At 39.5% G+C, this 12911-nt stretch overlaps 1 protein-coding gene across 1 annotated transcript in view; it reads right to left on the reverse strand.

The window, feature by feature from the left end:
* Positions 1-1559: 1559 nt before the first annotated feature.
* pigk (phosphatidylinositol glycan anchor biosynthesis, class K) overlaps positions 1560-12911 on the reverse strand; it is a 34388-nt gene continuing 23036 nt past the window's right edge. Inside the window, exon 11 of the mRNA XM_038717486.1 lies at positions 1560-2978. Within this exon, the coding sequence (XP_038573414.1) occupies positions 2862-2978 (117 nt within the window). The 3' untranslated portion in view covers positions 1560-2861. The remainder of the gene's footprint in view (positions 2979-12911) is intronic.

Below are 12911 nucleotides of genomic sequence, written 5' to 3' on the forward strand. Positions count from 1 at the left end.
TTTAATCCATTATCTAAAATTAAAAGAATGTTTAATCGTGTTAGCTTAGCACTACAGGATACACAATTCTACTGTTATTGCCATGTAAGTCAGTGCATTCTGGAGTTTTTAAGTCATCAAATTTTTCATCTTTTTTTGAGCGCTTTAAGGACTTCTAGTTGAGACTGAAAGTTGTTCTTGGCCTTGGACACAGTATTTATTACTGCTACTAAAAAAGCTGTGTTCAATGCCAAAAATCAACTTTCAATTTTTAAATATTTATCATGGAATCTAAAATACGAAAATGACTTTCCCATGCATATAATACAAATGTTGTTTGTATAAGCAGTTCATTTGAATTCTCTTTGCTTTCTGAGTTTATACTTTGTGTAAAATCGACTTTGCATAAATTAATGAATTTCAAACAATGCAATCTGGACAAGGAAGAGGAAGCTCTCCATATTTATTACAGACCTTTCTGTCAAAGCAACCATCACCAGATTGTGAGACTTTCCCTCCTCCTCCTCTTTATTTTTGTTTTCTTACTCAAAGTTTAAGAAAAGCCACGTTTAAATGTGAAAATACAGTAAGCAAGCACCACTGAGAACAATTTATGCCGCAGCTATTGTTGCAGATGAGAATGAAAATCTGACTGCAAAAATTACTATCATCATTCCTGGGAATGATTGACATTACAAAAAGCTCACTGACAAGCAAGCAGTTGGAAATCCAGAGTTTCCATGGAAATTGGACAACCTGTCAGGCGTCTCCAAACAGCATATGTGTGCTTGTGTTTGTTTGTGCGTAAATCATTAAATTTAGCAGGCTGCCACTTGGGGCTAATGTCGACGTTCCACTTCTAAAGACAACAAGGTGTGCGCGCGCTCCCTGGTAAATCCTGCTGCTGTTCGTTGTTTGAACAACCTGTGTGACATATTCAGAGCATCCTGCCTGACTTTTCAGCCTGAAATCACTCTGCCTCTTTTGACACGGCTGTTCTAATATTGTCCTGTCACTGGTTTCTCCCCACCAAATCAGGTGTGAAGGAAGACAGACACTGATCTTTATTAACATAAGGAAACCATAGTGACACAGCAGATGGGAGAGTAACATCACCGCGTTGAAAAGCTGAGTATTTTCATTTCCATCTGCGAGTGCTGAAGTAGAAACGAGAGGCAGAGGAGATGGAGTCAATTTTGAAGTAAGTTTAAGAACAAACAAAATCCGCCTGAGATAGGGTGGCTTTATAATGTATCTGCTGCCAGCCTGGTATACACCGATTGTATATTGAGGCTTGGATCCAATGGTTGCTATCTTTTTTTAAATACAAGACAGGAACAGAAAGAAAACTACATTTAAAAACCTCCCTGGATTGTTTGAAATGTCTTCAGTAGGAAAACAAAAGTGCAGGTGTGTAAATCAACTCAAGCTGGAACCGGTTTCAAGGATGTCTTAAAATAAGCTGCACCAGGCATACCTTCAAGGGTAACGGTAAAAGCAGATCTGGTCTTTAAACAGTATTGCAGGAAAATAATGGAAGCTCTATTATTTAGAAAAAAGTTAATAAATAAAACAAGCAGTTAAAGACACAAATACATTTCTTTTATTAAGTGTTTCATCTTAAATGAGGGTATCAAAATCCTACCAATTTAAATAAAATGAACTCTCTGAAAGGTGAATGAGAATACAGGAAATAAGAAACGGGAGAGAAAAAGGGAGAAGAAATAAGCGTTGCATAAATAATGTGTAAGAAACGGTACTTGGTGGCTGATACGGCAGATGCCTTCAGATTCATACGGTTCATCTATTTCCCCCTTCAGCCATGAGGGAGAGATGCAGCGGGCACCCAATGGGCGTGTCCTCACGCCAAGGAGCAAAGATAAAGTACCGCAAGTTTAATCCATATGCTTTGAGCATCAGTCACTCCCCCCAACAATGAGCCTAATACAGAGTGGTTACACATGGAGAGAAAAAAGGAGGAAAACATGTCCCAGCACAGAGGAGATTCATTTGGGACGGCCCTCGGCTTACTAGGTTATCACTCACTTATCGCTGCCATAGCGTGAGACATAGAATGACCGGGGAAATAGCTGTCCATCACCCAGAATACAATCAGCGGAGTACACGGCTGGGGTAGCTAATGGATGTTTCCACAGCGAGGGCAATTTGGTGAATGGGAAAGTGGATGGGTCCATCATGTGAGATGAGATTATGTGTGATTGTTATCCTTCACAAGCGTGATATGACGGTCAAGGGGTGTAATGTATATGGTCAGGGGGAGACATTTAATAGTAATCTCTCCACAGCCCACTCTCAGCCAATCAGCCTGCACTCATCCCACATTTTCCCTTTTTGACCGTGCAGACGTTCTGAGCAGCACTTAAACAAAAAGGCTGCTGCTGAAATATGCAGAGCAGTGCGCTCTCGAAAATAAATTAAATTCTTATCTGCTGACTCAATTCACTGCTTTTTTAACCAAATCAAGGCAATTAGGGAAGACTTGACAAAACAGAAGTTTTGATATAAAAAATTAATAAACATAAGTTGAATTCCTTGTCAAAAATAAAACACAAAACAGTTCAAATGATCCCACTGTTGCTCATGTACATTTGTGGCTTCGCAAATCTGATGCATGACTTTCAAGTATTTGGAATAATACACACATGTTTACATTTCATCAGTAGAGAGCAATCATCCAAAAGGGGGGAAAAGGCAATCATGCAGTTTCTGGCCAAGCAGTTCTGATGCCATATATCTCCTTTTCCATTTTCAGGAAAATAAGCCTGTCACAAACTGCACCATTCCTCTAATATCCATTCTGTAAAAGCTCCTGATCTGCAGCTTCATGTCCTCAGTTATCCAGCAGGGTAAACATTGAGGCCTCAGAAGATGTGTTTGAGGTGCTTCATGCCGTACGTCTTGAAAAAGACCAGGAGGATTAGAGTCCACAGGCCCAGGATGAAGCCATCAGGAGGATGCCAGTCTTTCTGCTTTGGTTTCTGAAGGGGGGTGGGTAAAGAGAGGGTGGGGATGGGGAGTGGAAATTGGAGAAGGGGGGGGGTGCAGGTTAGTAATAGTGTGTATTTTTCTCCCCCCGTTGAGGCCACCACTGATTGTTCTGTCATTCACACAGGCAGGCAGGCGCAGAGTCACATATACACTCACTTTATCTCTCTTCTCTTCACACACTTTGTCTACACTATCTGCTGTCTCACATGCACAAACACAAAAGTTCGCACAAAAAGCGGGTGGTAAAGCTCATCAGTACACCTCCCCTGTCTTGTGTTTGTCCCATTCACTGCCACATCATCACTTTGTGTATGATTATACTTTTAAATCTCCCCTGTATTAAACATGCATCTCACAAGGAGCACATTTATATGCTAATGCAGTGGCAATATTCTACGGAGAGATGAGATTTAACCTCTAAAGAATCTTCCTAACTCCTCCGCTGGCGACAAAGCTATAGATAGGTGGTGAGGACGCACTTAAGAGATTTCTGTTATCCCTTGCTACATAAGCTGCCATTATATCCAGTCAAGAAATTACCAGTCAGAAAAGGCATTCCCCAAAGCCAAAATCGCAAGACAAGGCAAAGAGGATGAACGCGCAGCAAGTCTGTCTGAGTCACAGACTGTACACACAACACAAGGACAACATACAGCACAGTAAAGCTGCTACATAAATACTTACAAGACCTGTATCTCTCTAGCTTGGCTGAGTGCTACTACAGTACCCAGTGTCCATTTACTCCTTAAGAAGTACATCCTTACTGGCTTGACAAACACACACACACTGCAGCAGGAGTTGGAGGCAGGCCGACAACAGACTGACAGGCCCTGGGGGATTGGACGTTGGTGTGAAAGCCCAGTCCAGGGTTATTAGTTCCCTCAAACTACAGTCATAAGACAAGATACAAAGTTTCTGTCATACAGCATGTGGATCGATAGATAACAAAATGGAGAATTATTTTATTTTATTTATATTAAAATCAACAGCGCATTTACTGTATTATTCAGACAAACAGAAAGCTCTGATAATCCCGCTGTATGCTTCCTGCCCAGTTTACCTCTTACAGCTCACGTTTTTAAGCCTGCAGCAATATGTTTCGACTCTCACTGCTCTCATCGGTGTGGTTTCAAGTTCTGATAGCCAGTTCTTTAAATAACATACACTGACATCTAATATCTGGCTATACTGTATTTGTACTCAACTTATTCTGTAATCATCAGACACTTTCAATTCAAATCATAATCTGGCCAATCTTAGGTTCATTTTATATAGGGAAAGTTAGCTATTTATGTTTAGCCAACATTTAAGAGCTTCGTTGGTTAAATGAAAGAAGGTTTTGCAGAATACATGTTGCCATTCCTCAGAGTAAGGTATTAAAAAGAAATATTTTGGTATGTGTACCAAAACATAGGTATATCAGCACAAGTTTCTGAAAATGTCCCACGATACCCAGCCCTACAATTACATTCATCAGGTGGACTGAAATATCACTGGAAACTAGAAAAGTCCTCTATAAAGCAGTATAATTCCGTCAGGTACTGGTCAAGCATACACAATACCAAGAACTTCCAAGTTGGTCCATAGCTGATTTAGTGATTTTCAGTTGTTTCAGAACTAGAAAGCTGGATAAAAAAAAAACTTTAATTTGAGGCACTGTTTAGGTTCTATAGGCACTATAAAATATCCAGGGTATGTATCTATCTTTAATGAGTTAATTGCTATGCAGACAGAATAATATTTCACCTAATCCTGATGACTGGTGCTATTTCAGTGTTGTAAATGTCTAACTGCCGTGCAATTAGTACGTAAATTGATCTGTACAACTCAAGCAGTCATCTTATATTTTGCTGAATTTCCCTCAGTAAGAGATGTTGAGAACTGCTGAACTGGCATATGTACAGTGGACTGCTTTGCAATACAAATAAGAGACTGGCACACACTGTAGAGTGTGTTTAATATCCAGCGTCTCAAATTACCACCCGCTAAGCGCCAAATGCCAGTAAAAATAAATAAAATTGTTACAAAAATAAGACCGCAACAAAATATCCCTGTATCTATTCATCTGTCATGCCGATGAATTAGAGTCCTTGAAAATAATATGAAATCCTTAATCTAAGACGCAAGTACATTTTGGGTCCTCTGTGTGTCATTCAAGCAGCAGATCTACTTCCCACCTGCACATTTTGTATGAGCGAGAGAGACAGAGAGCACATCGGTTACAGGACTTGTATATGGTGATACCCAGCTAGCTAATTCACTAAGGAAGACTTGAAAGCTAGGGATCTAAGATGTTTTTTTTCCAGGAAGAAAAGGGATGAAGGCAACCAGGCGAGGCTAGAGGAGGTGGAGGAAGAGTGGCCAATTTGGGGTTTTCATAAGCTGTAAACCATAATTCTATAAAATAAAGGCTTGAAATATCTCACTTTGCATGTAATGAGTCTATATATTAGTTTCACCTTTCAAGTTGAATTACTGAAATAAATTATAATTTTTCAAGTTTCACCTGTATATCTCTTTCTATCTATCTCACTCAGATTAAAGCTATGTAGCTACTGTGGTTCACTTTCCATAGCTTCCATTGCCAGCAGCAATTTATTATTATTATTATTATTGTTATAATCATTTATTATTATTATTATTATTATTATTATTATTATTATCATAGAAAATATTTATTTATTATTTATAAATACCTCTTGGTAGAGCACAGTGCCTCCCATCTTATATTAATTAATTGCAAATGATGCATGAATTATCAGGTGAAAACTCAAGATTTCTGGGCTGGGCAAAGCCCTCCATTATTTCAAGATCGTAACAATGCCTCTGGGTTTCTCAGTGACTGACAGCAATGCTCTGCTACACAAAGCAGCATTGTCTCAGCTTGTGGAGAGGAGGTGATGATAAACTTGACCCACAGTGAGTCTTAAAATAACTGATTCCGATTCTATTCATGAAATAGCATTTAGAACCGGCATGATATGTTTCTTTGAATAATGAATATTAATTTCTTTGGCTGGGGAACATTATTGTAATTTCTTATTAGTTGAACAGTTCTTAGTAAGTCAGGCGAAAAGTTAATTTCTGGAACTGTGTGTGGCTGCGTGCAGGGTACTGTCTTCTCAAGGCTGTCTTTTCAATCCAAACTCCAGGTAATATGACAACGCTGCCAACTTCTTATGTAGAAAGGACAGCAGTAAAATTGGATTACGTCTAACTCCAAATTTATTTAACAACTCAATCAAGTCAAATCAATAGAGCTCCACTGCCACCCAGAATGCTTAAGTTGAGACGGCTATATGTTAGCACACATAGCTCCAGGCTAGCCATTATGTTGGACAGAGTCAGGGCTGCAGGCAGATATTAGTTGGTATTTTCTGCTTACATTCATTCAGAAAAAAAAAAGACTGATGTTTAATTCAGACTTATTGTGGAGCTGTGGTCACAGGCACCATTCCTATCTACACTATATCTACAGTAGATAGTGTGACAGATACCAAGCTGCAGGTTATGTGGTGGAACAGCTCAGTACTTCAACACACAATTAGTGAGGAGCAGAGACAATGAAGCTCAAACTATAAAAGGAATGTTTTCAGCAACTTATTCAGTGGTGCTTTTGTGAGTGAACGAGTGAGAGAAACTGCAGGAAACATCTCAGACGACAGAGAGATTTTAGTCTCCTTTGTCTGACAACAGACTTGCAGACGGCAGACGTCAAAGTGGGTGTTTAGTCCAAAAATAGTCCTGTGTTAAAGGCCCCGAAAACCTATTTTCACAATCAACTTAACTCAACTATGAATAATGAGAGATGATATGAACTGTATTTTCTGCCAAAGCTGGAACACTTTTGGTTATTTTACATTTGAGATTTCCGTGTTTTTTTGTTTGTGCTCTTCTCGCTGGTTTAAAATGGGCAGGACCAATTTGGAAAAGCATGATATCATGTACTTCCACATACCAATCAGGATTGAGCATAATCTGAATTAGACACATTATGAGGATAGCTGTGGGCCTGTTTGGTATGTTGGTAGACCACCATCAATCAAATCTGATCAAACCATACCTACACAGTGCCAATGAAGCACATTTGAAACCTTTTTTGAGTGTCTGTGGTTTATGCTTTTTTATATCTTGATATTTTTCTTACTTCAATACACCATACCTACAATTATGGGAATTATATTATTTATTGTCTCTGCCCGGTTACAGTATAGTCCAGCACACTTGCAGAGCAGCCACCCTATATTCCGCCCCTTTAGCAGTCTACACACAAGTCTCATGTGTCATGTACGTAAGTCACATAAGATTCACTTTTTAAAGAGGTCATATTTTGCTTTTTGGCTTTTTCCCTTTCCTTCATTCTGATATATTTTTTTTATGGATTACCATCTCCCACAGAGAAAATTTGTTACAACTTAATAACTTACCACTGAAAAGTCTTGCTCCAGTCTATGTTGCGGCCCTGCTTACTGGCTGAAGCGGCTTTCTTTTAGCTCACACTAGGACCAACCGTACTCTTCTTCCGATTGGCTAGTATTCCTTACCTAGATACTGCGCATGTGCAACTCCCAACAAAGATCAAATAGAAGTGAGATGTTTCCCTCGGTAGCTAAAACACACAGTAGTAAGACAAAAAATATGGTGTTTTTTTTAAAAACAGACTATTCTAGTTTAACTTGAAACACGATGGATAAGAAAACAAACAGGCCCAGGACTGTTTTTCATCAGGCTGCAGCCTCTGCTGCTCTCTGTAGCATAGACTGGTCTGTAGTCTTGAAATTTGGCACATTATTAAAAACTCAGCTGCTGGCTGAGACAAACCAGCCGCTCCTCCTTCGACTAGGTAACGTTACCTGCAGGCAGTGACTAATAGCAGAGAGGAGGAGAAGGGACTGATAAGGAATGAGTGTTTTATTCTTTCTAAATTCAAATTCAATTCAAATGTCTTTAATGTCCACAAATGTGGAAATTTGTCACTCAGTATTGTGATGTCAGATATTGAGTTTATTTGCGGTTGTAAACATTAATGTTGCTTCCCTAGAAATAACAGTTGTATTTAAAATATTAAATTCTAATCCTATAATTATTTCATAATTTTAAAAACAACCAGGCAGTTAATATGCACACTTATTTATCGCAAGTCATATGTCATCTCAATATTTTTCCTCATTTCATGCAGGCCTACCTCATGCCGTTGGGTCGGGTCTTACCAGATAACCATCACCAAATGATAGTAAAGTATCGATAGTGGTATCAATAAAGACTCGGATTGTTAAGCAGAGTCAATAGCGGTTTCAATATCAATAAAAATTAACAATCCCATCCCATGACATAAAGTTGTTACTGTGATGTAGAGACAGCGCTCAGTAAAAACTTTATGGACGAACAATACATTTCTTACAGATTAATAACTCACCACTCTGAAACTCTTGCTCCAGTCCATGTTGTTAAGCTGGTAAGGGGAACATGTACAGCTGAACCGAAGCCGTGTTTACTGGCTTCCCAGGACCTGCCCTACTCTGCTTCTGATTGGCTAGTAGTCCTTACCTAGGAACTGTGCATGTGCAACTCCCAACAAAGATCTTTTAGGAGTGAGATGCAGGACTCAGCTAAAACGAAGCATTCAACACACAGAATGAAAAGAGGAGCTGCAGCAATGTGCAGTATAACAAAAAATACGGTGTTTTTTGAAAATGAAACCATGTAAACCTGTTCTGGTGCAACCACAAAATAATATTTTCAACCTGAAATGAGCATAATATGACCACTTTAAAACAAATATGTAGATAGATTAAAATGTTTTTGAACAATGAGACAGCCTGGGGTTAGGGCGGCTAACAGTATCCATTTAAATAGTTTTTATATTGGTGCAGTAAACAGTAACTTCCATTACATTAGTTTAAAACTAGACTTAACTAACAAAACAGACCATGTAACATCTTTGTGTAACAATTCCAGATATTAGTTTGAACAGACCTCAATCCTGAGATGATTTGGCAAAATAAGACATTGCCCAAATAATGGTTATGGTCACTGTAAAAAGCAGCCATGGTTGCAGGCTGGCTTTGAGGCTCTTCATTTTTCGCTGACACTGCAAGCTGAATCCTGTCACAGTTTTGAACGCTGGTCGATTTTGACCAGCCTGCTCTAGTTTAGCTGGAACAAGGGCATCTCCACAAACCCCAATTAAATTATACAGCATGCTTCAGTTGTCATACTCCATGTTTTCCGGTCAACCAGACACAGAGCTATGACAAGACATTTGTCCCATCGAGACGTTGACATAATCAGATGAATACTGATTGGTTCAGACTGCCATCACACGGCCACTGATTTCAAATAGCACAGATGTGGTGCTAATCATACATTCAATGTGCTGTTTTTTTTTCCTGTTCTCTCTGTGTTACATAACAAAATCTGTGTTGGGACACTTTTGGCTACAGCCTTGGTGACAAAGTGGCTGGCAGGAAGACGAGGAGAAGAGCTGAGATTTAAACACCCGGAGGACGAGGATGGGCCCAGACAGAGATGTTCATAAGAGACGACTGGGAGTGTGTGGCCATTGGGGGCAGTTGACCTCTGTGACAATGGAAGGCAGAAGTGTGCGTGACTGCGACTATGTGAGTGAGTGAGTGAGTGAGTGTGTGTAAATGCAAGGGAGATTGATCGACTGTGACAGGAAGCAACGTCAGCACAGCCGGTAGAGAGAGGGAGCATATGTGAAGGGGGAAGAGAGGGAGAGAGACAATAGAGAAGTTGGCAACATAACTATCAAATAATTTGGCAGTTTTTTATTATTCATTCATCACTCATTTAGTTGTATATAAAATAGCCTGCGCGATTGTTTTAGTAACAAAATGTCTTGATATGATTACTTTAAATTTGATTAATGAAGAGCAATATACACTCCCAGTTCTTACATCCATCTATATAATCTAATGCAATCCAGTACTTTATTAACTTAAACATATTTGAATAAAAACCTCTCAGAAAGTTTCAACAAAAACATGTTTATTACTGTGGTCGTAGTTAGTGGTGGTGCCGTACTGGACTGCATTATATTTAAAAGTGTTTCTAATATTAGGCAGCCCACATGTTTGTAAATGGGCTAGGTAAAACATTGGACACACTTCTCAATACAATGCAGACCACTTCAACCCCACTGCAAACTACAACATCAACATATAGTTAGATTAATACCTCTCTGAAAGTGTCAAAACCGAACAGTATTATATCTGCAAAGGTAGAATTTGAAGCTGAAGTGGACTGCATTAGATTTTACAGGTGTACCTAATAAAGTGGCCACTTAGTGTATGTACTGAGCTGGACACTTTTTTTAGTTGAAAAAATAGTCCCTGATCTCAGATGGACAAACTATAGTAATAAAAGACCATTAAACATAATGAGATCATAAGAGGAAACAGGTATGCTTCTCTAAACTCATAATAAAACTAAACCGCTCTCTAGGGGTCAAAAATAGCACAATAATTGTAGTTACAATGACATAATTTTTGTCAGCCCATTGGAAATAGAAACCAAATAATCAGCACCTAACCTAAGCCTAATTCTTTTAATGTGTTTGACCTGACCTGTGGCTGCCTTTCTTACTGCCAACAAACCTATATCTCTACTCATATTTCTCTACTGATATTTCTTATCTCTTAAATGATCAACCTATAGATCAATTCCCATATATCTGTAATAAGCCAGTGTCAGCGGATATATTCATTAATTTTGTGCAAAAGGTGGAAAATATTTTGAAAAATTTCAAAAAAGTTTCTATAGACAGACGTCTTCAAATGACTTCTTTCGTCTGACCAGAAGCAGCAAATGTTTTGAACTTTTGCTTGATAAATGATCAAATAATCTGCTTTTAAAACTGTTAATTTTCTATCTCTCAAATTTAATAGCTAATTTAATACCTAATTTGAATATCACATTTGAACAGCTTGGGATAGAAATGGGCCACAGAAGGGAAACAAATCTGCTCCCAGACATGTGTGAGGACTTTTGACTTAGCACAATGAAAAGAATTCAGATTCTTTAACAGACATGAGGGAGGCAGAGAAAATATTAGGGAACGAAAATGAGAGAGGAGCTGAAACACCTGAGAGAGAGGGGAGCAGAAAAGAAGCGAGAGTTTTCTGACCTTCACTGACAGAACCATTCACATTCCACTGCAAAGGACAGGGACTTAGACTCAAGCAGCCTGCTTTCATTACACATCCTTTGTGTTGCATATTCAATTCACAAGTAAAATCAATTAACGGCTTCCCACCTGATTGATTGGAGCTAATTAATATGGCTGCGCAGGATGCTAATGGTCGTTGAGGGAGGTCTGAAAAGCCCTGCCAAACACTAGCATGCCAAGGTCAAAACTGCAGCAAATTTATGTTATGCGAAGCTGGATGACAGGACAGCAGCCATTGTGCACACAGCCAGGACATTCCACAGTGCTGCCTTGCCTTCGGCAAGCGCTGGGACAATCAGAGTAGCAGGTGCATTATTCTCTCATAATGTGTGTTTTTCTCGTCTAGACAATATTATTTATAATTATTGAGCACAAACAAGGCAGCAAAGCAAATTCTAATTGATATTTGATTAAATGGAAGAGCTTGTCGGAGAGGGTTTGGCTGGTGATCCTCACAATCCCAACATCCACTATTAAAAAGTGTCAGTGTTGCAGGCTGAGTGAGGGAAGAGGGATCTGGCGAGTTACGGGAGGGAGGCAAAGCATTAATTTTCAGTGTTTTCATTTTCAATACTCTGGAGCCATATGGTGTGGCGTCAAGCTGGCAAAAGAACAAATATGAATTTGACGCCAGCGATCAGGAATCCAAGCAGTGAGGGACAAAAAAAGTAGAATACACAAGAGAGCTGGGAAAAGTTCTTTGTAGTTATTTCCAGAACTGAACATATTGTGATTAGGCGTTGGCAACGTGATGAAATGTGTGAGGTTGTGAAAAGAAGGTGGCAGGAAGAGGGGACTCACCCTGTCACCACTAGCAAGACAACTGCCAACGGTGACAGGGCATTAATCAACTTCTCACATACACACATCCACGTACACAATGAGGAGAAGTTTGTATACAGACACCATACAGCAGAGCCTTATATATCCACTGTCACTCACTCTGATGACTTTTCTATTTGCAAGCTGTCGCCTAGTACACTGGCAAAGGGAAAAATGTTTTTCTTAGAAGATAAACAGAGTGAAAATATGTGTTTTTGTTGGTGGCACAACTGAAATCAACTACAGATCACTTGGGAATATTTTAGACATTAAATCTCATGATATTCAGTCACATCTAGTTCAGATGAAGGCATCTGATCAGCGAACAACAAAGGCTGCTGCCACAGTGGCAGAAAAAACAAAGACATCTCACAGAGTCCTGCACACAATATGACAGCTACTCAAAAAGAGGAGAGCTGTCAATAGGCTTCATGGACATTGGTCATTCTGCTGCAGTGCAGATGGATTATGGTGAGGGGGAGAGAGATGACTCAGTACGTCAGGACTCCCATCTTCAACACAGCAGGAGTGCTAGCCGATAATCGAAATCTCTGGCAGGGGTCATGGGGTTGACAAGTGTGTTTGTGTGTTGTACGTGTGGCTGCATTTAAAAAGAGGGGGGGGGGGGGGTTAAGACAGAAAAACAAGAAAGATATGAATATGGAGAAAGATTAATAGATGGGGGGAGGTGAAGAGACAAAAGAGAGAGTGAGCCAAGACATTAAGCCAAGTAGCAGACGGTGGAGGCTTAATGGGGTGAGTTTGTGTGAATGAGCCTTCGAGCTTTCAATAGTGCGAAATTTCTGTGTATTGAAAATTACAGACACAGTATATGCGGCACTCTATGTGAGCAGCGGGCAGCAGATCTGAAACCAGCCTGTGTTTGCTAGGCTGTTGAGGCAGTGCTCAA

The sequence above is a fragment of the Micropterus salmoides genome, unplaced genomic scaffold, assembly GCF_014851395.1.
Source record: "Micropterus salmoides isolate LMB-PRFRI ecotype aquatic unplaced genomic scaffold, ASM1485139v1 Ms_hic_scaffold_14, whole genome shotgun sequence".
NCBI classification, from domain to species: domain Eukaryota; kingdom Metazoa; phylum Chordata; class Actinopteri; order Centrarchiformes; family Centrarchidae; genus Micropterus; species Micropterus salmoides.